This window comes from Silurus aristotelis (assembly GCF_946808225.1).
Source record: "Silurus aristotelis genome assembly, chromosome: 26".
In the NCBI taxonomy this organism is placed as follows: Eukaryota; Metazoa; Chordata; class Actinopteri; order Siluriformes; family Siluridae; genus Silurus; species Silurus aristotelis.
Window position 1 is genome coordinate 17,021,949 of NC_139599.1, and position 26,094 is coordinate 17,048,042.

Below are 26,094 nucleotides of genomic sequence, written 5' to 3' on the forward strand. Positions count from 1 at the left end.
GCAAAACGCTGATTTCTGCAAAGATGCTTAATGGAGTGTGACGGTGTAATAAAAGTGACGATGTTCTGTGTTCATTCGCATGAACACTCGCAGACTTCCTGTCGAAGATCAAACTTGCAAACAATAGTAGTCAAGCCATGTCAAGAAGCTTTGATTGTCATTTTAACCATATATATATATATATATATATATATATATATATATATATATATATATATATATATATATATATATATATATATATATATATATATATAAAAGTACACTGTGAAATGAGACAACATTCCTCTAGAACCATGGTGCTACATAAAACAAATATCAGACAATATAGAGCTACACAACAAATTGGCATACAATGTAAAGCTGGCAGCTAAAGGCATTTGCCATACAAGCATCTTCAAAACTGAGCTAAGTAATAATATCATTTCAATATACACCACATGGCCATATGTCCCAAAAGATTTGCAGCCATACATTATCTCTTTGGATGCACTCGAATTACATTTTTCTCTTTCTTGAACTGTGCACAAAGACAGCTCCATGAAAATATGCTTGGTTGGAAGATGTAAAAGTTCTCCTTCTATAGAGCTCCAGCCCTGTTGAATGCCTATGGGATGAATATTTCACACTGTCTGCACCCCAGGCTTCCTCAGCTCACCTACATCAGAACCTGACTTTACTAACACACATCAATGTGGCTGGATGGATCTCCACAAAAATCTTTCCAGAAGAATGGAGCTTATTATATAACAGCACATAGGGACTCGATATAGAACAGGATGTTATAAAAGAAGACCATTCCAATCTTATGCTCAGGTGTCCACAAACGTTTTTCTATAGAGCATAACTTATAATAATAAAAATAATAATTACATTGGTCTGTATTTGTGTATTGTGTGTAATGTAACCTATAAAACTGTAATCACATTATTAGAAGCATCTGTGATTGTTTTTGTTGGTTTTTAGTCTATAAATAAAACATTAACCTCAAAATGTCCAAATCCAATCCAAAAGCAGAATGCAGTTCAAGCACAGAGTTGCTACAGCAGAATCAAATCACTGCATCAAGCTGCAAAAGCTGAAGCTGAAGCTGCAGTCAAACTCAAGTCTACACACAACAAAAACCAAACGCTAAAGGAGAAACCTGAGAATGGTGAATCTAATGCAAGCTGTTACATGAGTTCCAGGAACAGAGTCTGATCTGCGAGTAAAGTTTTGGACACAGAATCCGATCTAAGCAAAACGCATTTATTAAAATAAAACTGCAGTCTGTTCAGTTCTAAACAAATCTAGAAATCCAAACTTCAAAATGAGAGAAAAAAGAGACCCACCTGAGTTCTGCTTGAATTAACTGCTCCTTCTATTGCCAGTGAAGGTAAAATATAAACGAAAACAACACTTCTAGCTGTATATTATTAATAAAATTATTTATTCCCTTTCTCCATCCGTCCTTGAGCGAATTAATTAAGCGTAAGCGTAACCTTCCTATCCTTCGCACATACGAGCCTTATGTTCCTTGTGCTATCAAATATAAACTTAAGGGTTCTGTCAAATTAACTCTTGTCGACTCAAAACAGTGTATATAAAGAGGAAGTGGACACACACACACACACACACACACATACACACACACACACACACACACACACACACACACACACACACACACACACACACACACAGACACACACAGGTTGTGAGCCTTTTCTACATAAAGCAGAACTGAAAACAAGGCCTTTCTCACACTATCTTGAATGGAAATCACACTTTAAGCAGGAAAAAAGAAACATGGTATATTTTGGTTTTATTCCAGGAAATAACTTTTTTGATGAAGTTTAAACAGTTAAATCCAGCCATTAGGGTTGCACAAGTCAGGTGACTCTTAGTGCCGGTCTCAAGCCCGGATGGAAAGAGAAATGGTGTAGGGGGATTCTGAAGGAAGAGTACAGTAAGAGTGTAGTGGAGGTGAAGAGAGTTTCTGTTAGGGTGATGAACGTGAAGCTGGAAGTTGAAGGTGTGATGATAAATGTCTTTAGTGTTTATGCTCCACATGTGGGTTGTGAGATGGAGGGGAAGGAAAAATTCTGGATTTAGTTAGATGAAGTGGTGGATAGTGAACCTAGGAATGAAAGATTGGTGATTGGGGCAGATTTCAATGGGCATGTAGGTGAAGGGAACAGGAAGGTTATGTTCCTTTGTCCAGGCCTGCCTCTAGATTGTGTTCTCTTCGTTTAAAAGCCACTCTGTGCAGCTGGGGATGGTTTCTCATTAATGCCTTGGGTGGTTCCATGAAATTCCGGAGTAAGAACGGGAGCTTTGAGAATGGATTTGGACTGTATTTAATGTCAACAGTCTGCTACACTGACTCAGGACTACAGTTTGCTTCTGATCACCATCACTGCACCCCGCAACATCGTTTATCTTTAATAAATGAACATTCGGTGCAACCCAGATGAGGATGAGGTTCCCTCTTGAGTCTGGTTCCTCTCAAGGTTTCTTCCTTATGCCATCTCGGGAAATTTTTTCCTTCACCACAGTCTCCACCGGCTTGTTCATCAGGGACAAACTTACACTTACGAAGAACATAGATAAATAGGTACTTGGTGTGACATCTGGAAATTGTAAGGAAGATAAAGAGACGTGGTGGTGAAACGAGGAAGTGCAGAAAAGGATTAGTAAGGAGAAAGTGAGAGAAGTAATTAAGAGGATGAAGAGTGAAAAGTCGGTTGGACCAGATGACATACCAGTAGAAGCATGGAGATGTTTAGGAGAGATAGCAATGGAGTTTTTATTTTTTACCAAACTGTTTAACAGGATTTTGGAAGGTGAGAGGATGCCTGAGGAATGGAGAAGGAGTGTGCTGGTACCAATCTTTAAGAATAAGGGAGATGTGCAGACCTGCAGTGACTTCAGGGAAATAAAGTTGATCAGTCACACCGTGTGCACCTAGGTCTTTGCAAATGCGTCTACTTCCTGTCTGAAGTATGTCGAAACAATTTACGCCAGTTAAAGGTATTAATAATACTGTGCGGTTTGACACAACACGATCCGTACCGGGAATGGGTCTTTACTTGTGATTCTTTTGATATAAATACACATTTTCGGTAAAGTAGACGCCTTTGCGCACACACAGTACAAAGATTGTTCAGATTGAGTAGCCAAAGCACCACAAGATTTAGTTTGCCAATATGGCGCCCAGGTTGTAGCCCAAGTTCTGCCCAAAAATGTTTCAATAATGATAATAATTTCTGATTAAATCTAAAATGGCACTTTTTAGAATGAAATTCTGCTGAAATCCTATATATATATATATATATATATATATATATATATATATATATATATATATATATATATATATATATATTATAATTTATTTTGAAACAAATATGGCGGAAGGAAGGTCAATCAGAGCGCGCGAGCCGAGATCGATTCCTGTCAGGATTTCGCGCCTAAACCGCGTTCAGAGTTCAGAATGGCTCTCTTGCAGCGCCCGCACGCCGTCGCTGATTGGACGGTCCGTGCGTCAATCAGTCTTTCTCCCCGCCCCTTTCGCCCTCCCCATTCAACCACTGGTTCTAATGTAGCCCAGCTTCACTGTTTACTACAGAATTAGTGCATAGCGGACGCCAGGCTTTTCCCCCTGATCTCTGAACTCAGAGTCTCTCTATTTAAATATACATATATATTAAAAAGCTAACCTTACAGGGGTTTTATTTTGGCATAAAAAGAAGGAAAATTACCCCCAAAAAAGCTCAACATGCCCAAGAGAAAGGTATGTAGAAAAGCCGAGCACGGCATGCGGATATACTTTTGCCCTTACAAAATCAGTCGGGAAATTAGGAAAGCCCTCGAGACAGAAAAGGCTTTTTTTTTCCCTCCTCCTTTATTATGATTTTTAGTAAACCGTGGTTTATTTGAGGGTTTCTTTTTTTCTGAGCGCTCGGTGTGTATGTTTTCCTGTGAACAGTGAGCGGGTTTGGTGTCTCGGGCAGCGCTGTGCTGTCCGTGGGCAGCTCCATGCCTGTGGAGCCGCAGCAGCCATGCTGTAACACTAACGTTACTTCCCCCCTCTGTTTTGTCAAAGGCGCGACTGAAAAACACCACTAGTGCGCCTGTATGTGCCGAAAGGGCACCGAAAATACTTCGGGAACTCTAGTTCGGTCATGGAGGTCGAGATTAAAGGCGGAGAAGGTCGCTTCGATTAACAATTTTAATACGTTTTCTTTGTTCGCCTGGGAAGACGAAAACGGGTTGTCATGTCGCCTTCTTACCGCCAGATGACAGTACAGAGCACTCTCTTCCCTCCTTCTCCTCCTCCTCCCCCTCTCACCCCCCCCCCTCCCCGTGTATATGTGATGTCTCAGCGCACGAATCCCTGCACGCGTTCCAAACTAACTCTTCACGATCTACCGAGGGGCCCTACGTAGAGTGCACACAAAGCAGTGGCTACGTCTCATGTTGCGCACTAGTTATACGAAAAGGACTCGGATTGGTGTACGGCCGCAATTTGCACCAACTTTTTGCACACAAACTGGAAATTTAAGTAAAATAAAAAATACACATTTAATGTTTAAACAAAATCCAGCTGGACTTATCAATACTCTAATTGCTTTATAACACTTTAAATAATCATGTGCATATTTTGTCATGGTTTCATGGTTTTTTTTTTTATCCCCTTTGTCTTTCCATTCTTGTGTTCATTCCTAGGGAACTGATGGAGAGGTGAAGGAGGAGGTACTGACATCCACTTTGTCACGTTTTATTCTCTCTGTTAACATTTGAGAATTATAGTTTAATATTTGTCAATAATTGTACATTTGTCTCTGTTTACAGCCTCAAAGAAGGTCTGCCAGGTTATCAGCAGTAAGTTTGCTTCTACACCCACATCACCAACCCGAACATCGATTAGAAAACTTCTCCGTCACACATATAAACAAAAAGGAGTGATAAGTAGTAATACTTTTTTCTATATAATTACAGGAAATGATAGCTTGTTGAGATAAAGCCATACTGACACTGGAGACTCCTTCCATAAACGTAAAATTCCCGTCCTAAATAAATAGTCACCATAATACCGTATTGAAAATATAAATAAATAGTAAATCACTGAGCGTCCTGCTGCTATAGAAACCAGCAAACCCTTTGAAGCTGCTGTGATGGAACGAGAATCAGCAACCAATCAGAATCCAGAACTGAAAGTTGTTGTGGAATAAAGAGAGATTTAATTATAATATTTATGATTTTAGATTTAAATTTTATTTAGTCATGGTCATGTGACCGAGTCGATCAGGTGCATCGGACACACACACACACACACACACACACACACACACACACACACTCTTCTGTTGTTTTTGTTGTTCTTAGAAACCGACTCCTCCTAAACCTGAACCTAAACCCAAGAAAACACCCAAGGTAAGAACCGGAGCATGAACATGAGAAGCCTCAATCTGTTTTTTTTTACCCCCGTCCGTCTGTCTGTCTGTCTGTCTGTCTGTCTGTCTGTCTGTCTGTCTGTCTGTCTGTCTGTCTATTGATCATAAATGTGTGTGTGAATGTAAGCACACACAATGTGTTCTTACTGTATTATGTCAGACATTGCTCTTCTTCATTCACAGATCTCTCGTTACTGATTTATTTTACATCTCTCTCTCTCTCTCTCTCTCTCTCTCTCTCTCTCTCTTTTTCAGAAAGAGAAGGAAGTAAACGATAAAAAGGAGGACAAAAAGACAAAGGCAAAGAATGAGGAGAAGGAAGAGAACCAGTCAGAAAACGGAGAGACCAAGAGTAACGAGGTGTGTTCACCCCCTGATCATTTTACCTAAAATTGGACAAAAGTTAGTAGAAGGCAGATGTTTTTTTTTCCCTCCTAAACAGGGTTTTGAAATAACACACAAAACTTCAGCAAAGCAAAAAAGTTTTGATTATGGAAGACGAAACTCCGCCTCCCTCACTGATTGATTTTCGCCTTTCTTCAGACCAAATTTAAAACAGTCGTGCAAAACATTACTCAGTTTTTCAACAAATCTTTGATCACAAAAAAAACAAGATAACATCTGGGTAAAGTTTTTGAGGCGCGGGGTACAGGCTAAATAAAAAAAAAAATAAAAACCTCAAAATTTGGCAGTGAATGACTAGAGGAGCATTTTGTGGAAACATGTCCAAATGACATGTAAGATGGAGAACCGTTGAGATGTTAGCAGACTGCCTCACCCCACCACAGTCAAACATGGAGGTGGAAGCAAAAACATGTTAAATAACCAAGAATATGCAACCACACATTCAGGAACCGTCCATTCACCCTCTCTATGTCTAACAAAGACACGGCGCTCAGAAGCGAAACTCTCTCATTTAAACTCCTCAGACCAAAGGACAGTTTCCCACTGATCTAGTCAGTTCCTTGTGCTTCTTGGCCCAAGCAAATCTCTTCAGCTTGTTGTTCTTCCAAAGTAATGCTTTTTTTTTAACCGCACAGTTTCTTCTGAAATGTTGAAATACGTCTGCCACTTTAAGACCAAGAAGCATGTATGTAAATTGACAGATTTTGAGGCTGGTAATTCTAATAAACTTATCCTCTGCAGCAGAGGTAGCTCCTGGTCTTCCTTAGCTGGGCTGGTCCTCATCATAGTGTTAGATATTTTTTAAAGAATGCACTTGGGGGATGCATTTAAAGTTCTTGAGATGTTTTCGGTTGACTGACCTTCATTTGTTAAAGTAATGATGGATCGTTTCTCTTTTCATAACGGAGTGTGTCTTTCCCTAATATGGATTTGGAGTTGTAGAAGCACTAATAGGGATATTGACTCTGTGCTCACCCTTTCCTCTGCACAAGACCTCTGATGTTCTAAAATCCATTCCCGGTTCCTTGTGCATCTGATCAAAAATTTTCTGAGTTTGATGATGGAATTGAAGCTAAATGGAGCCACTTTGGAGAAATCTAAACTCTAAAAACATATTCTGGGTTGTTTAACATGTTTTTGTTTACTACAAAATTCAATGTGTTCCATTATCGTTTGGATTCTCTATTAAAAAAAAAAGATTTTTCTAAGAAATCTTTTAAAATGTATATTTATTTAAAACTATATACTGGCCGATATTCCTGTTTTGGGAATAAGTGAATGCTTTTGAGGGCTAAGAAACATCTAAAACTCTCAGTGCAGAAAATTATTTATTGAGCGGAATGCCAACTTAATGAAGGCTGGATTTCTGAAAATGCTTCTTGAGACGAAGCACCGTTTCTGATTGGTGCAGGTGATTGGGTCTGACCCGTGATTGGTCCGTTTCTGTCACCATGCAGGTTGAGAAGACTCTGGAGGCAGAGCCGGAGCCAGAGAAGGAGGAGACTGAGGCCGAGTAGCATCCCACCCATCCATCCATTTTTCTTCTTTCTTTTCCCATCAGTCCGACTCACTCTCTTCTCTTCCTCCCTTCATCCCTCTTCCTCTTTTCCCTATTTTCCAGCAAGAAAGACCCCTTTTCTCCACAAACCATCACCAGAGGAATATTTTTATCAACAATTTTGTAAATACTGGTTCAGGTTTTTAGCACAAAAACGCGATTGAACGGGGTTTTCAAACGGGGTTCTTCTAAGTTGTCTCCAACACGAGCGGTGCACAAAGGCGGCGCTTCAGTTTTTCGTCTTTTATTTTTTTTTTCTTCTAATTTGTTTTTATTTTTGTTTTAACGGACAGTTGTGTATATTAAGGTGTTGATCCTGTGTGTGTGTGTGTGTGTGTGTGAGAGAGAGAGATTGTGTGTGTGTGTGTGTGTGTGTGTGTGTGTTAGAAGTTTTGTTTAGTTTGCTGTTTATTTGGAAATCTTTCTTTTAGGAAAAGATATACGGTCGGTATAAGAACTGTAGATGTTAGCACCCCACTCTTCGGGAGAAATCTCGGCACCAAAACGATGCGATGAAAAAGTGAATCTGGTCTGAAAAAAAAAGTCTTTGATTTGGGTTTGGATGGGAATTGCATCTTTGTGGGATTATTTTTGGTTTTTTTCCTTTTTTGGAAATTATAGGGTTTTAAAAAAGAAATTGGATGTTTTGTGAAGTTTTTTTAAACACAGAATTCATTTGTGAAAAAAAAAAAGAGAAAAAAGTAGCGTGCCCTGAATCTCACTCAATAAAACCATCATTGGAGTTTTCCTCAAAATAAGACACCTGTTTTTCTTTCTTCTTTTTTTTTTTTTTTTTTTTTTGGAGGGACAGTGGGAACATTTAATGACTGGACAAAATAATTTTTTTCCAGAAAAGCACAAACTAGTATATAATAAATCTAAGGCTAAGCAGATATTTGGAATAAAGGCAGTACTTAAGGTTGACAGAAATCCCATCTGAGCCACAGAGACACATCCTTCACTCAGTAGAAGTGCAGATACTCATGATTTAAAAGATTCTGGTAAAAGTAAAGAAGTTTGGGCTCTGACATGTTCTTCAGTAAAAAGTAGTGATTTTTACTACCTGTTTAAGTGTCACGCTGGAAACTGAACCTCACATTAATATAGAAGAATTTCAAATGTTGTTCTCTAATGAATGTGTCCAGGCTGAAGATCCACCATATAGAACACAAGCAGAGTAAAGATGATGATGATCAGGAATGTCTCTGTTGTCAGTCATGTTCTCATCACTGACTCCCTCTGTCTCATTCACGTTAACCCCAGACTTCTAACTGCCTTCTGCTCTGCTCACTGTGAGCTTCAGAAACTAGTCTACGTCTGTGGTGTGAGAGACGGGAAATGAAACACCAGTGGAATGAAAAAGCTGCACAATGACAGGAAACAGGTTGATGAGCTGAAAACGGCGCAATGAGAAGATAAAATATTGATCATGTCACCAAATAGATTAAAACTAAAGAAACATTGATGCGTTTGGTGGTTTTGATCATCGGTTTGCATGGACTTTTATTCACACAGCGGAGCTGCTGTACCACACTGTGATTGGGTTGGTCAGGATGCTCTCAGTGAAGCAGCGGTAAAAAATAATAAAAAACCCGGGGTGCAGATGAACTTTCTTAGGCCTCCTCAAGGAGTATAGACGCTGTTGGTTCTTCCTGACCACAGCTGAAGTGTTCTGGTGACAGGACAGATCCTCAGAGATGTGAACTCCCAAGAACTTAAAGCTGGAGACCTGCTCTACTTCACTTCTGTTGATGTAGACAGGGGAGTGATTTCTGGAAGTCTGCACTGAGCTCTTTAGTCTTAATGGCATTGATAATAGAATTAAATACTATAAATATCATTTAAACATATGCTGAAGTCAAAAACATATTGGCATTCTAATCATTTTCCAGAGACCCCTTTATCCAGAGCAACTTATTCATACAATGAGCAGTTGAGCGTTAAGGGCCTTGCTCAAGGGCCCAGAAGTGGGATTTGAACTCATGACTTTAATCAGAAGTCCTTCATCTTAACCACCAAGCTCCCCCTTCTCCAGACAGCCATGGGCAGTTATTTCCTCCTGTAATAAATATGCTCTTGTATAAACTACAACATTCAGGAGGTCCAATGAGAAGCCGAACTCCTCACCAGGTAACAATCACACAACTGTGCAAACAATTAATGTTGATTGGAAACGTGCCAGACAAAATCTAATGTCGCTGAGGACAAGCAGCTTTGTGGGAAACTGCCGCTACAAGTAAGAAACATTTGGTTTGTCTTTGAAAATTCTTTATTGGATTATTTCTATGTTTGGATTTTTTGGAAAAAATAGACAAATGGAATCCAATAGACCACTAAAGTACTACATATACTTTTTGCTGCTGTAAAGAATCCACAGAGCTGTAAAATAACTCAAATAGCCGACAGCTTTGTTTTCTGAACACAATCAGTCTATTGGAAAATTCGACTTGTTAAAGTTACACAATAGTATTTTTCTAGATTGGAACGCTAATCAGATGAGCTAATAACTATAAAAAATATCTATGTGTTGATGTTGAGCCTCTGAACCCTTGGTCACCCTGAGGCTTCCCAGACCCTGCTTTGAAAACCAGTGCATTAGATGTTATAATGAGTGAGTAGAAATAAAACTAACTGGGATTGGGCAGATTCCTGTTGGAGCAGGTGAAATTGTTAGTCATTTGTGTGGATTGTGGGATTATTTAGAAATTGTCCAGAATTCCAGCTGTGAATTTGTGGGAAATGGTCTGGGAGTGAGTGTGATTGGTTGCAATATTTTTGGGAGTGAGTGTGAGTGGTCAGATTTCATCTTGGAGTCTGTAAGAGGTCAGCACTCCTTTTTGGATTGAGTTTAAATGCTCGGAATGTCTTTTGATTGGTCAGTCTTTGATTCTACTCTGAAATATATTGCCTTTTTTTCTTGATTGAAAACTTTGGACCTTATGAGACTGATGGAAACATCTATGAAACCAAACACGAATATTTTTGTGTAGGCTAGAACTTTTGTCTATATTCTTTTCTTCCTGCAATCTTCTGGACTTCACTGCAGCCTTCGAAATCTGAAATAGTTTCTTGTAAATTCAAGGTTGAAAATGCAAAATGTAGCTTTGCAGTTTATCTTCCTGATGGACATGTTCTTATTTTGGACGACCAAAAACCCATATGAAATTAATTTCTACACTTCAGCGTGATGTTTGTGCTACTTGACAGAAAAAAAGGCAACTTTGCATCATTTAAAACGTCAAAAATCAAGCGGTTTTGATAGATTTGTGACAGTGAGAAGGTCTGAGGTCCTCTAGGGGGCGACAGAGGACCTCTTTCTTTCCGTCTGCTTGCTTTACAGCCACGGTTCTGTTAAAGCGTGTGAACAGTGATATTGTTACTATAAATAAAAATGCAGTCCAGACATTGTTGACTGACCTTTAAATATAATGTGATCAGCGGTGATTTGTGGAGATTCCCTCAGCCACAAGGGTGTAAGTAAAGTCAGGTACTGATGTAGGTAAAGTGAGGAGGCCTGGGGTGCAGTCAGTGTGAACAATTCATCTCAAAGGTGTTTAATAATAATATTGGAGCTCTATAGCAGGAGATCTTCCACACAGTGCTTTCCAACTCCAGGCTTTGTGCACAGGGTACAGTGCACAATGTCATGCTGGAACAGATTTGGGCCCCTTAGTTTAAATCTCCTCACCAGGTAACAATCACACAACTGTGCAAACAATTAATGTTGATTGAAAACGTGCCAGACAAAATCTAATCTCGCTGAGGACAAGCAGCTTTGTGTGAAACTGCCGCTACAAGTAAGAAACATTTGGTTTGTCTTTGTTGGATTATTTCTGTGTGTGGATTTTTGGAAAAATGTGACTGTTAGAGATTCTCATACGTTTTGCTGCTGAAAAGGACCATAGAAGTGTAAAATAACTGTAAAGTAGTGGACAGTTTTGTTTTCTGAACACATTCAGTCTATTGAAATATTGGACTCATTAATATTAAGATGTACAGTAATATATTTAAATTGAAATGCTAAACAGATGAGTTAATAACTGAGAACAGCAGCTTTGTTAATGATGAGCACCTGTACCCTGATTTGAGAATCAGTTCATTAGATGTTATCATGAGTGAGAACAAATAAAAAGAAATTCAGAATTTACTTGGATTTTATCAGTGTTTACTCAGAAAACTGCTCAGAAATCTTGACCACTTTCATCAAATCTTTTCACAGAGAACCTCTGGATGGAAGTCAAAATTAGTTTCTTCCCCAATTAAATCTTTTTTTGTTTGCGTATTTCGTCATTTTGTATTTCTATTCAGTTTCTATTCATTTCTAACACACAAGTATGTTACATACATGTACCTGGTAATTGGAAATTACCAACACAAACACGTAAATAAAATAAAATCAGCATTTGCAAAACTGCTGTAAATTTGCTTTTCAGTTTTGTTTATGCAAACATTTATGCAAAAAAACTTTACACAATGATTGCTGGATGAAGCAGTGTGTCGTAGAACATTTGAGCAACATTTGTTATTACATTCTCTTCAGGTTGATAATAGAAATCAGTGGTAAATGAACGACTCTACTGATTGCTTCATGCTGAGACTTAACTATATTATATATACTTAACTATATAAATATTATAATAAAATGTCCTTTTAAACACTGGTCAGTGCAGAATGTTCAGGATGAAATTAACTCTTGTCAAAAGATTACAAGAAACATTAGAGAAAGTGGGAGATTTTGAGAGAGAAAGAACATAACAGGTGGGACAAATACACAAATACATGGTCCCACAGAGGATAAGGAAAGTCCTGATTTGATATTGGATCCTGGCATTGTTTTGTTGAAACCTGAGAGATGATCATCATAAAATAAAAGAAACCAATTCACTACAGTTCTTTGAGAAACCAGTGATTGGGAAGAGGTCATAAACCAGTTATTTCACAGTGGTTCAAATGGAAAAAAAAAAAAAAAAAGTCTGATAAAATAGATCATTAAGGGTTTGGTCGAATCTCAGCATAGTTCTTGACCACCTGTGAGAAACGCACCACTTTCATGTGGTTGAATTTCCATTTTGTGTCGTCCCATAAATACTCAGGTGAGAGCAACTTAGTAGGCTTGTTGAACAGGAAGTACCTGTTAAGGTGAGACTCCTCCTGCCATGCCGCTTCGATCTGATTGGATCGGTCCACATCCAGCTGCATGCGACACGTCTTTGCCAGCTTGTACACGTTCTCAGGGCGCCCCCCGATCACGGCACCTCCGTAGTAATAGTCTCCTTCTTCATAAGGTATGTAGGCCTGAGATTCGGGACGGCGCTCGTACGGGAAATTATTTCGAGACGATCCGAAAAACCATGCGTGTAACACGCCGACAAGGTCCCCTAGAGACTCCGCCCCCCAGTGAGAATAGAATTTGGAGTCAACGTCGAGGCTGAATATGTAGTCCACCTTGTTAATAAGTTCGTTTTTAATTAGCTTCTCGAGAAGCTCCATCCTTCGTAGCGAGATTTCCTGCCAGCGGTTCGAACCCGCTGTTTTTACAACGGTCAACCGATGCCCCTCGCCCATTGTTACTGCGGGAACTTCATCTGGGAGATCTGTAAACACGTAATAATGCACTCGGTAGCCAACCATAAAGTGCTGCTCCGCAGATTCTAGGAGGTCCTTCAGAAAGCGCACATACCTGCAGGAAAATTGATGAGATGATTCAGGTTATTAAAGATGAAGCAGATAAACTATTGATGTTTTTTTTATGGATCTAATGGGCACTGATTAGCAACCTGATGACATATCAGTGATCTCTTTCCTACATCTTAACTCTTACATCCAACATCCAACTCTTTACATTTACACTGTAAATTCTAAACAGAATGAAGTGATTTGCAAATCTCATATTCCACAGTTAACATATCAAATGTTCAAACTGAGAACATTTTATGGAAAACAGGGTAACGGTGGAGACCAGTTGCTGGAGTTTTGGAAGACGAATGTCGTCTCATTTCTGTCTGATATATAATTTTACCTGCTCAACTGGTTCTTCTTTGTCATATTTTGTTTAATGATGCACCAAATGTCTGGACTGCAGGGATTCTTATTTAGCACCCGGAATCTTCTACTATGAAGCCATGCTGTTGTAATAGATGCAGTATGCGATTTGTGGTGTTGAAATATGTGAGGCTTTTTCTTAAAAAAATGTCATCTGGATGAAAGCACATGTTCCTCAACAATGATGGACATGTGTTCCCTTTGAGACTGGTTCCTCTGAAAGTTTCTTTCATATACCATCTTAGAGAGATCTTTTCTTTGCCACAGTTGCCACTGGCTCGCTCATTAAGGATAAACTTAAAATGATAAGGAACAGACTAACAGGCACTAAACCTATACATTGTTTTACACAACTTAATAACTGCTTTATCTGTGTAAAGCAGCTTTGAGACAATGTACATTATTAAAAGAGCTCTACAAAGAAAAATTAAAACCTGAATATGCCATTCAGAATTGATTTTGTTTTTTTCAGATTTGAAAGCTGCCCATTTCATAGGCACTAATGTATCCCCATACCAGGGCTGAAGAAATGCCAGAAAGTCCCTCTCCTCTTTAGTCTGGAGGACGTGGCACCCATGTTTTCCACTTTGCCTCAGTACATTTTAAATGAGCTTTGGCCCAGAGAAGATAGTTGCATATATGGATCATGTTCACATGTGGCTTCTTTGCATGATGGAGCTTTAACCCGCATTTGTGGAGGTGATTCTTAACCAATGCAGTGATTTGCCTGTTTTTGATGCAGTGCTGCCTTGTGCACAGAGATATTTCTAGGATAATCTGAAACTTTTAATGATATTATGACCTGTAGATAAAGAGATGTTCAAAGTCTTTGCAACTTGATGTTGAGGAGCGCTATTCTGAAATTCTACCACAATGTTTTTACCCAATAATTTTACTGATCTTTTGCCAATTAACCAAATTCGTTTAGTTAAAAAATGTTTCTCCAGCTGTCTCTTTTTAGTAACAACTACTTTTCCAGCCTTTTGTTGGCTCCATCCCAAATCATTTTGAGATGTTATTAAAACTAATTTCTTTCCTTAAAGTGGTACATTTAATAATTTTCAACATTCTACATGTTTTCCTATTATTAAGTCCTTTTATGAATGAAATCTGGATTTTGTACCTTGTTATGGAAAAAAAATAATCTTCTTCTTCTTTCGCTTGCTCCCATTAGGGTTCGCCACAGCGGATCATCCGTCTCCACACCCCCCTGTCCTCTACATCTGCCTCTTTCATCCCAACTACCTGCATGTCTTCCCTTTACCACATCCATAAACCTCCTCCTTGGAATTCCTCTTTTCCTCCTTCCTGGTTTCTCCATCCTCAGCATTCTCCTACTGATATACCCCATGTCCCTCCTCTGCACATGTCCAAACCATCTCAATCTCGCCTCCCTCACCTTGTCTTCACCTTACCTTCTCTCCAGCGTGTACCTCCACCTCTCCAGGCTCTTCTCCACCTGCTCTCTACTCTCACCACTAATAACAATATCATCCACAAACATCATAATCCACGGAGACTCCTGTTTGACCTCGTCCGTCAACCTTCAACCGATATGGGGTAAAAATTAATAAGTTTTAAAATTACTCAAAAAGGGGCTGAACCTCATAATCTGCCAATCATTGACATCTCAGCACCAGTCAGGCTTGTACATCTAAGTATAAAGATCTGATCAGATAGTGTCAGGATTTTGGACCATAGACTTGCAACCACTGTACTTCCAGATCTGGATCATTTGTCACTAATCACTGTACACCTTTCCTTATAAATATTACTTGTATTTAGCCTCACCCTACACAGCACTCATTGTCTCTATTGTTTCTCCATCTGTCACTACCTTTGAAGTTCGCTTAGCATTAAATGGCACAAATTGTTCATGAGTGGCGGTTATTTGATTAGATTAATTTAGATTAGATTAGATTAAACTTTGTGATTGTGCAAGGTACATGTACAGAGCCAATGAATTGCAGTTAGCATCTAACCAGATGTGCATAAGTGGCCAATTTACAATCCCAAGCTCCCATACAGGTTTATAAATTCACCCCAGGTGTGATACAACAGATTAGTGTTTCCTGGTGTTTACTTTAGCCTGCTAGGGAAAAGATAAGCCCATATCAAAGGAGAGAATGTTTTTTTTTCTTTTAATAAATATCTATTGATTATCTGGAAGGATGATATTGTCCAAAAGAAGTCATAGCATAAGTTTATCATTGATATAATTCTACTTACACAGAATTACCCTCAGTAATTTGCATGCATTAAACAAGAGAACTTACTTTCCCAGAGCAAAGACAGTGGTTGCCACGGTGATGTTCTTTGGTTTGTAAATGTTGTCAATCATCTTCACATCAAATGTTCCATCCCACACAATCGGAGCTAACCACAGGGACGTCGTAGGAACGTCTGGCCGGCTGACACGTAGACACAGACATGCACACGTTATAGCTTTCACAAGCATGTAGGTGTATGAAGCAAGGAATAGTTAACGAAAGTTCAGTAATAACTACAAAATATATTTTCTGTGTAGAACCAACAATGTTGACCTATTGTGGACATTAGGTGGTAGCTTAGGGGTTTAGGCATTGGATGTTGGATGTAAAGGTTGTGAGTTTAAATTTCAGCCATACCAAGCTGCCATTCCTGGGGACCTGAGCAAGGCTCTTAAGCCCATAGCTAATATAAATATACATTAGCCATCATCAAGTGGAGTTAAGGGTTGAACCTGGCAGATAATAAACAATGACCTACCTGTACTTGTAAGGTAATATGAAAGGGCATCTTTCATTAATGTGGCCTGTGATTTTTAAAGCTCTGTAGATGTTACTTGTAGATTTAGGTGTAAAAGGTGTTTTCTACTTGTCACACGTACATTACAACAAACTAAAATTCTATCTTCATATATCCCAGCAATGTTAGAAGGGTTAAATGCCTTGCTCAAGGTCCCAAGAGTGGCAGCTTGGCGATACAGGTCGAACCCCCGACCTTCTAATCAGTAACCCAGAGCTAAAAACCACTGAGCTTTTACTTCCCAGAGGTGCCTTGATGCTGCATTAGTTTTTCGCCAACTTAGTATGGACAGAAACCTTTGGTCGCTTTCCATACTGTACTGGTTCATTGATTGGTTTCTCACTCTAACAGCAATCTGCATCATTTTGACTCCAGCCAGCCCAATGTCTGTAGAAAAGTTTCTTCACTTGTTTGCAGCACAGGTTTGCATTGCTGTTTAGCTGTAACAGTGGCGACCGAGCCTAGCACACTGTCCATGGGTAAAGATGTAAATAACAAGATTTCATCAGCCAAAGGATTCTGTGATGATGTAATAATGATGATGGTAATGTCAAACAACCTTGATGCTTAGATGCGTCTAAGCATCTGAGGATGGAGATGTTTAGGAGAGATGCAGTGGAATTTTTAACAAGATTGTTTAACAGGATTTTGGAAGGATAGAAGATGCCTGAGGAATGGAGAAGGAGTGTGCTGGTACCGATCTTTAGGAACAAGGGAGATCTGCAGTAACTACAGGAGAATTAAGTTGATCAGTCACACCATGAAGTTATGGAAAATAGTAGTGGAAGCCAGGGTGAGAGAAGAGATGACCATCTGTAAACAGTTTTATGCTGAGGAAGAGCACCACAGACGCATTATTTGTTTTGAGAATGTTGATGGAGAAGTATAGAGAAGGTCAGAAGGAGTTGCATTGTGTGTTTGTGGATTTAGAGAAAATGTACGACAGGGTGGAGAGAGAGGAGTTGTGGTATTGTATGAGGAAGTCTGGTGAGTCAGAGAAGTATGTGAGGGTGGTGCAGGACACGTAAAAGGGCAGTGTGACAGCAGCAAAATGAGCAGTAGGAACGACACACCAGTTTAATGTGGAGGTTGGACTGCATCAAGGATCGGTTTTAAATGCTTTCCTGTTTGCAGTGGTGATGGAGAGGTTGAAGGACGAGGTCAGACAGGAGTCTCCATGGACTATGATGTTTGTGAAAGATATTATGATTTGTGGTAAGAGTAGGGAGCAGGTGGAGAAGAGCCTGGAGAGGTGGAGGTACACGCTGGAGAGAAGGGGAATAAAAGTCAGTAGGAGTAAGACAGAGTATATGTGTGTGAATGAGAGGGAGGGCAGTGGAGGGGTGCGGTTGCAGGGTGAAGAGGTGGAGAAGGTGGAGGAGTTCAGGTACCTGGGGTCAACAGTGCAGAGTAATGGAGAGTGTGTTAGAGAAGTAAAGAAAAGAGTGCAGGCAGGGTGGAGTGGGTGGAGAAGAGTGATAGCAGGAGTGATTTGTGATAGAAGAGTATCTGTGAGAGTGAAAGGGAAAGTTTATAGGACTGTGGTGAGACCTGAGATGATGTATGGATTAGAGACAGTGGCATTGAGTAAAAGACAGGAGGTGGAGCTGGAGGTAGCAGAGCTGAAGATGTTAAGGTTTTTGTTGGGAGTGACGACGATGGATAGGATTAGAAATGAGTTTATTAGAGGGACAGCGCATGTAGGACGTTTTGGAGACAAGGTGAGGGAGGTGTGATTGAGATGGTTTGGACATGTGCAGAGGAGGGACATGGGGTATATCAGTAGGAGAATGCTGAGGATGGAGACACCAGGAAGGAGGAAAAGAGGAATTCCAAGGAGGAGGTTTATGGATGTGGTAAAGTGAAGACATGCAGGTAGTTGGGATGAAAGAGGCAGATGTAGATGACAGGGGGGTATGGAGAGGGATGATCCACTGTGGCGACCCCTAATGGGAGAAGCTGAAAGAAGAAGAAGAAGACTTGGCCAGAGTACAGGTGGTAACTTGTTGATTTATGAATAGATAGAATTTATTGGCATGTTATAGCTTGCTGTAACCACTTACAGAGTCATTGAGAGCATCTGCATTTGCAGGGGTGGGGACTGACGATGAAGTTTACATGTTCTAAGGTGCTGCATGGGGCCTCTTCAGGTATGCAGGGTGTTCAAGTCAAACCAGAGTGTGTGCATGAAACAGCGTGTGGTGCTGAAGTTTCTTAGAAATAAAGGCGCAAAACCCACTCGGGTTTAACTCACTCTCAGCCGCAATGAAATAGTGTGAAGGTTTCAAAGAAGTAAAAAAAATAAAATGCAGTTTCCACTCTGTTCTTTAATTTTATCAACTTAAAAGTCTCCGTTTGACTTGAACCTTTTGAGTGGTTATAATGTAGGATTTCTGATCAGGAGGTCAAGAGTTAAAGTCACACTTTCACTGCTGGGGGCCCTTATGTTAACTTATAGAGGCGGATGTGGTAATTCAGTGTTTAAGACATTTGACATCGAATTGAAAGGGTGAGTTCCCCTCGCTAAGCTGCAACTGCAGGGTCTTTCAGCAAGACCCTAAACCCTCAATTGCTCAGTTGTACGAATGAGATAAATGTATTTCGCTCTTGATAAAGGAGTTCTGCTAAATGCTGTAAATGGTAATGTAAATATTAACACTTCTCACAAGTTATAATTAATGCAGTCAGTCGTCTAATCTTTTGTGTCCACAGTTAGAGCCACTGCTTCCATTTTTTTCTCAATTTGTGTTACGTTTCCAGAGGTACTATAAATGATGGGGAGGGCGACTCGGTTTTTAGAAACAGGAAACATGATATGGCACACAGGTTACTTCACATTCAGGTGCTCCTCCTACTCCTGTGCCCTTTCTTAGTGTTATACGAGTCACCCCCACCACTCCCTTAGTGGCGTGTGTGTGTGTGTGTGTGTGTGTGTGTGTGTGTGTGTGTGTGCGCGCATATTGAATTCTATTGTGTACCTGTTTCTGTAGGGAGTGTAGTTTCTAAGGAAAACTAACCTGTGGAGAAATAAACACACAAACACACTTTATTACACACTATTATTTGATTACACATTTGGAATAAAAATAAGCCTGGATACGTGTAGTGCGGTAAAGTCACACCAACACGGAACAAATTTGACTATGCTATTCTGATGTCAAGATAATGCATCACTATGCATTCGCTAATGAAGTACTTTAAATACACACACACAACACACACACACACACACACACACACACACACACACACACACAGAGGTAAGGTTCCTGTGTAAAATGAGACAGAGTTCGATGAGAGCACTAGGTTTACTGTAGGTTTATGACCAGAGGATTTAGGAAATTAGACTCATTTCCGTTTCGCTCATTCAGCTGAGGCCGTTATTCAGCAGACGAGGGTTCAGGGTTTTGTTTAAGAACATTAAACAATGTTTGACATTTCTGGGATTTAAATCCTTGATTTGAAGACTGATTCCTTCCCCAATGAGCCCAACTGTTCCTCCTGTACACCTCTCACACACACACACCAGATGTCACCCATATTTTGATGTCACCCATATGATTTGATGTCACCCATATGAGGATGGGTTCCCCTTTGAGTCTGGTTCCTCTCAAGGTTTCTTCCTCATATCATCTAAGGGAGTTTTTCCTTGCCACTGTCGCCACGGCTGCTCATCAGGGACAAACGCTCACCATTCACCTTCACTGTTGATTTCTGTAAAGCTGCTTTGAGACAATGTCTGTTGTGAAAAGCGCTATACAAATAAACTTGACTTGACTTGACTTGACACACACACACACACACACACACACACACACACACACACACACACACACACTCTATAGTGCTGCCTTTCTTACCTCTCCTAATTATTTATAATCCAACCCTTTTTGTTCTCCTAAAAGCCCTGCTGGGTTTTTTTTTCTGTACTTTGACTCCTTGAGCTTTTTTTTAAATACTCTTCAGCTTTTTCAGTTTTCTGCTAAACTCTTAAATAATGACATTCGGTAATGAAAACCTCTGAAGTTTCAGCAATACTTCAGCTTCCTTTTTTGGCTCAGGCTGAGCTGAACCACAATGTTGCATTCTGTGATGAAACTATTTGTGGATTTTTACCTGAATTAAAGCAAAAAAAAATCCCAAAGAAGAAAAGAAATATAAAACATAAAATGAACCTGTCTGTTCCTGTTCCTTTTGCCAGTTCGCAAGTTTCTACGTGTTTTATTTAAGTCACAGGTACTGAATTGTGGAGTTGAGATTGTGTTCTAAGCACTCGACTACATATAGTTAAGTCATAATGACACAGCTGCCTGTTGAAATAGTAAAAAAAAAAATCATGACATACCCGACGACTAAGAAGGTGGTGATGATGATTGTAATACGCAGATAGAAATTCAATGTCATGTTCCTCATGTTATTCCTCTAGGTTTGTCTCCACAACAATAAAGACAGAGAGAGAATTGGTTTTCAGTCCGTATTTCCGTGCGTGCGTGTGTGTGTGTGTGAGTGTGTGTGAAGCAAGGGTGTGGCTTCATTCTGTTTGTTAAAGTGTATATTTGTTAGAAGTCCTGACACACTATTCCACCTGTACTATTTGTACATATTAAATAATATTCACCCATATTATAGTTTTAATATATATATTTTTTTAAATAACACGCAGTCTAGACAGTAGGTGTGCTGGGACCAGACTATAGAAGCCGTCTTTCACCCCCTTCCCCCATGCAACAATGAGACTTATGCATCAAAGGCCTTGCCACATGTCCACCAGGTGTCCTTTCCTAGAGCAGTTTTGTAGGTACCATCTCCTGAATACTGGGAACACCCAGTCATCTAGACATTGTTTTGTAGCAACACTTGTCTGTGTTGCTACCAAAACTCCAAGAACTAGATGTTCACTAAAATCCACTCCTTAACAGTGTACGAGATGATCCAAGTCACCTCTCCATGGGTTGTAATGATGGCATGCATGATGGTTTGTACAGGAAATGAAACAATTAATTATATACAGCCATTAAACTTTGTTTTCTGTCAATTTATGTTTCAGTGCATATCTGCAGAGAAGATGAGTGCTAAAGGTCTTCATTCAAATGTTGTGCATGCAGAAGACCACAGATTACGATGTTTACATCACAGTGGTTACACAATGGAAAATCTTTAACCCCCCCAAACACTGCATCATTTTCTGCACTGCTACTGTGAGGATATACAAACAGCTGTAATGAATATAAATGTGCAAATTTATATGAAATATAATTAAAAAATATTTAATAAATGGTTTGTTTTTTTAAAAAGAAGCACCTTTTATAGGTTCATCTGTTTAAAAGTTAATCATCACACAGCTGCAAATTTTAGTCGATGTTGTTTTTTAGCATGTGTGAAAACGCTTTACCTGAAACACTTAAAACCAAAACCATATAAAATAAGATAATGTGGAAACAGTCTGGATTTCAAAGACCAGAATGTAAACGTTGTGAATAATATAAAGCGCTTAAGTGATGAGAAGAAATAAATAACACATGACTAGTCGATTTAATGCACAAAAATAAAGTGGGGTTTCTGTACTGTCAGTGAGTTGAGGAGCCTGGTGGCATGTGGGAAAAAGCTCTTGCAGAATCTGGTAGTTTTGCATCAAATACAACAGTTTTCCAGAGGGCAGAAGTGTAAACAGGCTGTGGGTGGGACCTTTAACTCTCCTGCCAACTCTGTACAGGTAATTTTTCTTGTGCAGGTCCTGTATAGACAGCAGTTAGGCACTGATGATTTTCTCAGCAGTCCTTATTACTCTCTGTAGGATCTTCTGCTCTGATGTGTTGTTGGTTAGAATACTCACTATTGCCTGTGTAGAATTTAGTGGGGACTGGAACAACACTCGAGTGGCAGAGAAACAGTGCTTCAGCCGAGACCCTAAACATCCCAGCCGGGCTATTTGCTTCGAAAAGACTTGCAAGGTGACCTTGAAAGCAGCAGTTACGTCCGCAATCATCTCTGTTCTCTGTGGAAAACACTTCTGATAAAATATTTTTTTTAAAAATGCAAAAATGTCATGTAAAAGCCAAACAAATCAGACAAATCGAACAAATCATACAGAATCTTTATTTAAGTAAAACAAAAAAGGTTTCTCTTTTTGCCAATAATTGAGCTCATCCTGTTCGGAGAATGAGGGAGCGTATGATAAACAGCTTCGTCTGTGCAAACAATTCTTTATTACTAGGGCTGTCAAGTCATTAAAATATTTAATCGCGATTAATCACACGATTGTCACGAGTTAACTCACGATTAATTGCAATTTAACGGCACATTATCTGTTCTAAATGTACTTTAATACTTTTCAAGTGTTTAATACTCTAATAAACATGGACATGGACAAATAGTGATGCTTTACACAAATGTATGTTTATTATTAGTGAAATCGAACTCAACATAGAGCATGAAGTCAAAATATTCTTGCAAATATTGACAGTAATTACGGTGTTTTAAATTGCGTAAATCATCAGGACACCAAACGGAACTTTTGCTTTGTTGCTGGATCCGTTATTAACACATGAACGTTAACAGCCCTGATTATTGCAAGATTTCTCAACTTTCTCTTTTTTCCCTTTCCCTTTTTTGTACATTTGTTGTACAACAATTCAACTGTCACTGTCAATGACGGATAAAGTTGGCCAATTGGCATTTTATTGACAAATTCCTGTCAATAAAATGTTTTGACGTAAGTGTTCCATTGTTGAGAATTCATCATTATTGCTCAGAAATAGAAGTAAAACAAAGAACTGTGTGTATTTGGCCTCACTGTAACCCAACATGGAACCCCATCATCTGTAGGCTGTTTTTAAAAAGGGTAAAGAGGGAATGAATGGATGAATGAAAATACTCATATAATTCATCTTATATATACACACACACACACACACACACACACACACACACACACACACACACAGTATGTATACACTTCTGCACACACTTGTAAATAATTATAACTTTCTTATGCCTCATTATTACTTTTCTCTCCTTTTTTTTATTCTGTTAACTGTTTACTATTTAATATTCCTGCAGTTTGTCTGGAATGAATTTCATTGTTCAAACTGTCACTGACGTCTGTACATATGACAAATAAAACTTAAAAGAATGAATGAATGAATGAATGAATGATTTAATGAATGAATGAATGAAAGCGTCAATAATTTCACAGACAATATGGTTTAGAAAATGAATAATTCTGCAGTTCATGATGCAGTTCATCATTTAAAGTAAACTGATATGCAGTTGGTCAGGAGCAGGAGCTTGGCTTGGGAGACCATGCAACTAGTCCCAGAAATGAATATATCATGAAACGCAGCTTCATCAGGCTTTACTCAGAGTCTTAAAATGCCACTTTGTCTGTCCTGAGGCCCGATTGGCCTTGGATTCCACCCGCTCTGGAGCAGGAAGCTCTTATTTAAAGGGTGCTACTACCTTAACAAAGATGAAACTGTAATGGACATTCAGTGCTACCCAGATGAGGATGAGGTTCCCTTTTGAGTCTGGTTCCTCTCAAGGTTTTCTCCTCACACCATCTCAGGGAATTTTTCCTTCCACACAGTTGCCACTGGCTCACTCATTAGGGACAAACTTTTACTTTGTTTTATTACTGCTTTATTTCTGTAAAACTGCCTTCGACTGCTGTCCAGTCCTCACAGCACCGTCCCTTACGGTCCCTCCTGCAGGTGGTGAGCCAACGGGAAGGCGGCCCCACGTCACTCCGACTTCACGGACCTTGATATTTCCCTCGTAAGGGACCCCCGGAGCATAGAGGGTTAAGGGCCTTGCTCAAGGGCCCAAGAGTGGCAGCTTGACGATACCGGGGCTTGAACCCCCGACCTTCCGATCGGCAACCCAGCGCCTTAGCCACTGGAGCCACCATTATTTAACTTTAATGAATATTTATTTAATCTTATTTCTCTTTATGTTCATTTCATTTAAAGCTATGGATTCAATCTTTCAGCCACAAATGAATAATGAACTAAGCGTTCCTTATTTGTGTAACGTTCTCTTGTTGCATTCCTTCCATTTCAAGTAGAACCAGTTTGCAACAAATTATGCAACGATGTGAGACGCAGCTTTGTACCTTCTGAATCCTTGTCACTTCTTGCTTTAAGGTTATGCCTGTTTTTGAAACCATAGGAAGGTCATCCCTTCCCTTAGTAGTTTATGTGAAATAAAAACTAATATAAACACAGTTTTAGCATTTGGCTTTCATTTCTCTTGGGATTTTACTTTAAAAATGTTCTGTTATTTGAATATTTACATAAGGAGAGATCTGTTTGCTAGTTGCTGTATTTGCTAGTTGTCCTGTTATACTGGCTCACCAGGTTTGAGAACAGATTAGAACATCATGCAGGTATCAGCACTACCTAGACATCCTGGGTTAGAGGGCAGGTGCCACCCCTTGTATTTTTCTGTTAGCGTAGCTGTTAGTGTTGAGATGGTGCTCACACTGGTTCACACACATTTCTTTGTCTTTTGCTGTGTGATTCTTCCCTGATATCAGAAAGGCACTACAGCCATCGTAGTTCATATGGAGAACAGCTAGTCGTCAGCTAGTCTGTTGCTGTTTGTTAGTTAGGTTAAGCCTAAAGTAGTTCTTTTTCCTATGTCCATGTTCTTTTGCCTGTGTGAGTCTCATCTTCTTGACAACACCTTGAAATCTGCTTGTTACATCACTACACTTGACTATTAAAGGAATAACTACTACTTGTCCTACTATTTTTGTCCAAAACAACTAAATGGTTGTTGCTCCTACACGTCTCTCAGCCCAGCCACAGTGGGAACGTAACAGGCAGGAATGATGGTGTTCACTGGTATTTCTCTCAAAGTTTTGCCATTATGTCTAAAAAGAATAAACTCCGATCTCTGTATTTCTCTCCACATTTACATTTGTGGTAGTTAGGTTCCCTGGTGGTCTAGTGGTTAGGATGCGGCGCTCTCACCGCTGCGGCCCGGGTTCGATCCCCGGAACCAACCCCAGCCACTCTTAGTGCCGGTCCCAAGCCCGGATAAATGGGGAGGGTTGCGTTAGGAAGGGCATCCAGCATAAAAACATGTACCAAATGAAACATGCGGATGGTCCGCTGTGGCGCCCCCTAACGGGAGAAGCCAAAAGAAAGTTTTATTTACATTTGTGGCAGTTAGCAGACGTGTCCAGAGCGACCGACAAAAGTGCTTTGAGTCTCTAGCAATGAATAAATCTACACTGGTACACTAGATTACATTTTAAGATAAATCAGCTACCACTCTGAGAGGCTGTAGGTGTACATTGTTCTGATCCACATACCAGGACGCATGGCAACGTATTGAGGAACAGTTCCGACGTTAATTACATTTGTCAATCACATGTTATATTTCCACAGGGTAACTCAAGAATACTTTAAATTGCAATCTGTGTCGAAAGCACTAACAAAGACACCATTTGGTTCCTCAGGTGGTTCTTTTATGTTACATTAGTTTTGACTTCTTTAATAGTGTTATTTCAACTGAGGAACCTATAACGCTGTTATGTGCCTTGCCCCCTTTAGTACTTTTGTAATTCCTTGTGAATGGTGCTTCCTAGTGTACGGTGAAGGTATTGCAGGGGGACCAACTATTGTCTCCTTACTAATTATTAATAATGATCAATCTCTTCATATAACCTAAAGCACATTTCTTTTTTATATCTCTAAGTGGCAGTGCAAATCGGGCCTACTTTTCTCACTCTTAATTCTTCTCTAGGAAGGAAATGATTCTGCACATGATAACTTGTTCCTGAAATTCTTTCAGTTCATTCACTACACATTTACATTTACATTTACATTTGCGGCATTTAGCAGACGCCCTTATCCAGAG

General features: G+C 39.6%; 3 protein-coding genes across 3 annotated transcripts in view; 1 reads left to right on the forward strand and 2 right to left on the reverse strand.

Moving 5' to 3' along the window:
- LOC310720432 (uncharacterized protein) overlaps positions 1 to 1,623 on the reverse strand; it is a 3,867-nt gene extending 2,244 nt beyond the window's left edge. The window contains exon 1 of the mRNA XM_083530999.1: positions 1,332 to 1,623. The gene's annotated coding sequence lies outside the window, so the exon portion shown is untranslated. The remainder of the gene's footprint in view (positions 1 to 1,331) is intronic.
- Positions 1,624 to 3,559: 1,936 nt separating this feature from the next.
- Positions 3,560 to 8,159, forward strand: hmgn7 (high mobility group nucleosomal binding domain 7). Its single transcript, XM_083531015.1, has 6 exons — positions 3,560 to 3,775; positions 4,711 to 4,737; positions 4,837 to 4,866; positions 5,371 to 5,418; positions 5,694 to 5,798; positions 7,301 to 8,159. Exons 1-6 carry the CDS (start codon positions 3,761 to 3,763, stop codon positions 7,358 to 7,360), a joined length of 285 nt encoding a protein of 94 aa, XP_083387141.1. The 5' UTR covers positions 3,560 to 3,760; the 3' UTR covers positions 7,361 to 8,159.
- Positions 8,160 to 11,822: 3,663 nt separating this feature from the next.
- Positions 11,823 to 20,747, reverse strand: LOC310720426 (globoside alpha-1,3-N-acetylgalactosaminyltransferase 1-like). Its single transcript, XM_083530987.1, has 4 exons — positions 20,576 to 20,747; positions 19,209 to 19,247; positions 15,720 to 15,854; positions 11,823 to 13,081 (listed from the first exon to the last, which is right to left on the reverse strand). Exons 1-4 carry the CDS (start codon positions 20,641 to 20,643, stop codon positions 12,391 to 12,393), a joined length of 933 nt encoding a protein of 310 aa, XP_083387113.1. The 5' UTR covers positions 20,644 to 20,747; the 3' UTR covers positions 11,823 to 12,390.
- Between the last annotated feature and the right edge of the window lie 5,347 nt (positions 20,748 to 26,094).

Bases quoted from the DNA above. Each gene is read 5' to 3' on its own strand.
- hmgn7 (XM_083531015.1), top strand. The intron at 5,419-5,693 runs GTAAGAACCGGA...TCTCTTTTTCAG, and splicing joins AACCCAAGAAAACACCCAAG to AAAGAGAAGGAAGTAAACGA. The intron at 5,799-7,300 runs GTGTGTTCACCC...GTCACCATGCAG, and splicing joins GAGAGACCAAGAGTAACGAG to GTTGAGAAGACTCTGGAGGC.
- LOC310720426 (XM_083530987.1), bottom strand. From the start codon at position 20,643: ATGAGGAACATGACATTGAATTTCTATCTGCGTATTACAATCATCATC. The intron at 19,248-20,575 runs GTATGTCATGAT...ATTTCTCCACAG, and splicing joins ACCACCTTCTTAGTCGTCGG to GTTAGTTTTCCTTAGAAACT. The intron at 15,855-19,208 runs GTACACAATAGA...TCTACGTGTCAG, and splicing joins TACACTCCCTACAGAAACAG to CCGGCCAGACGTTCCTACGA.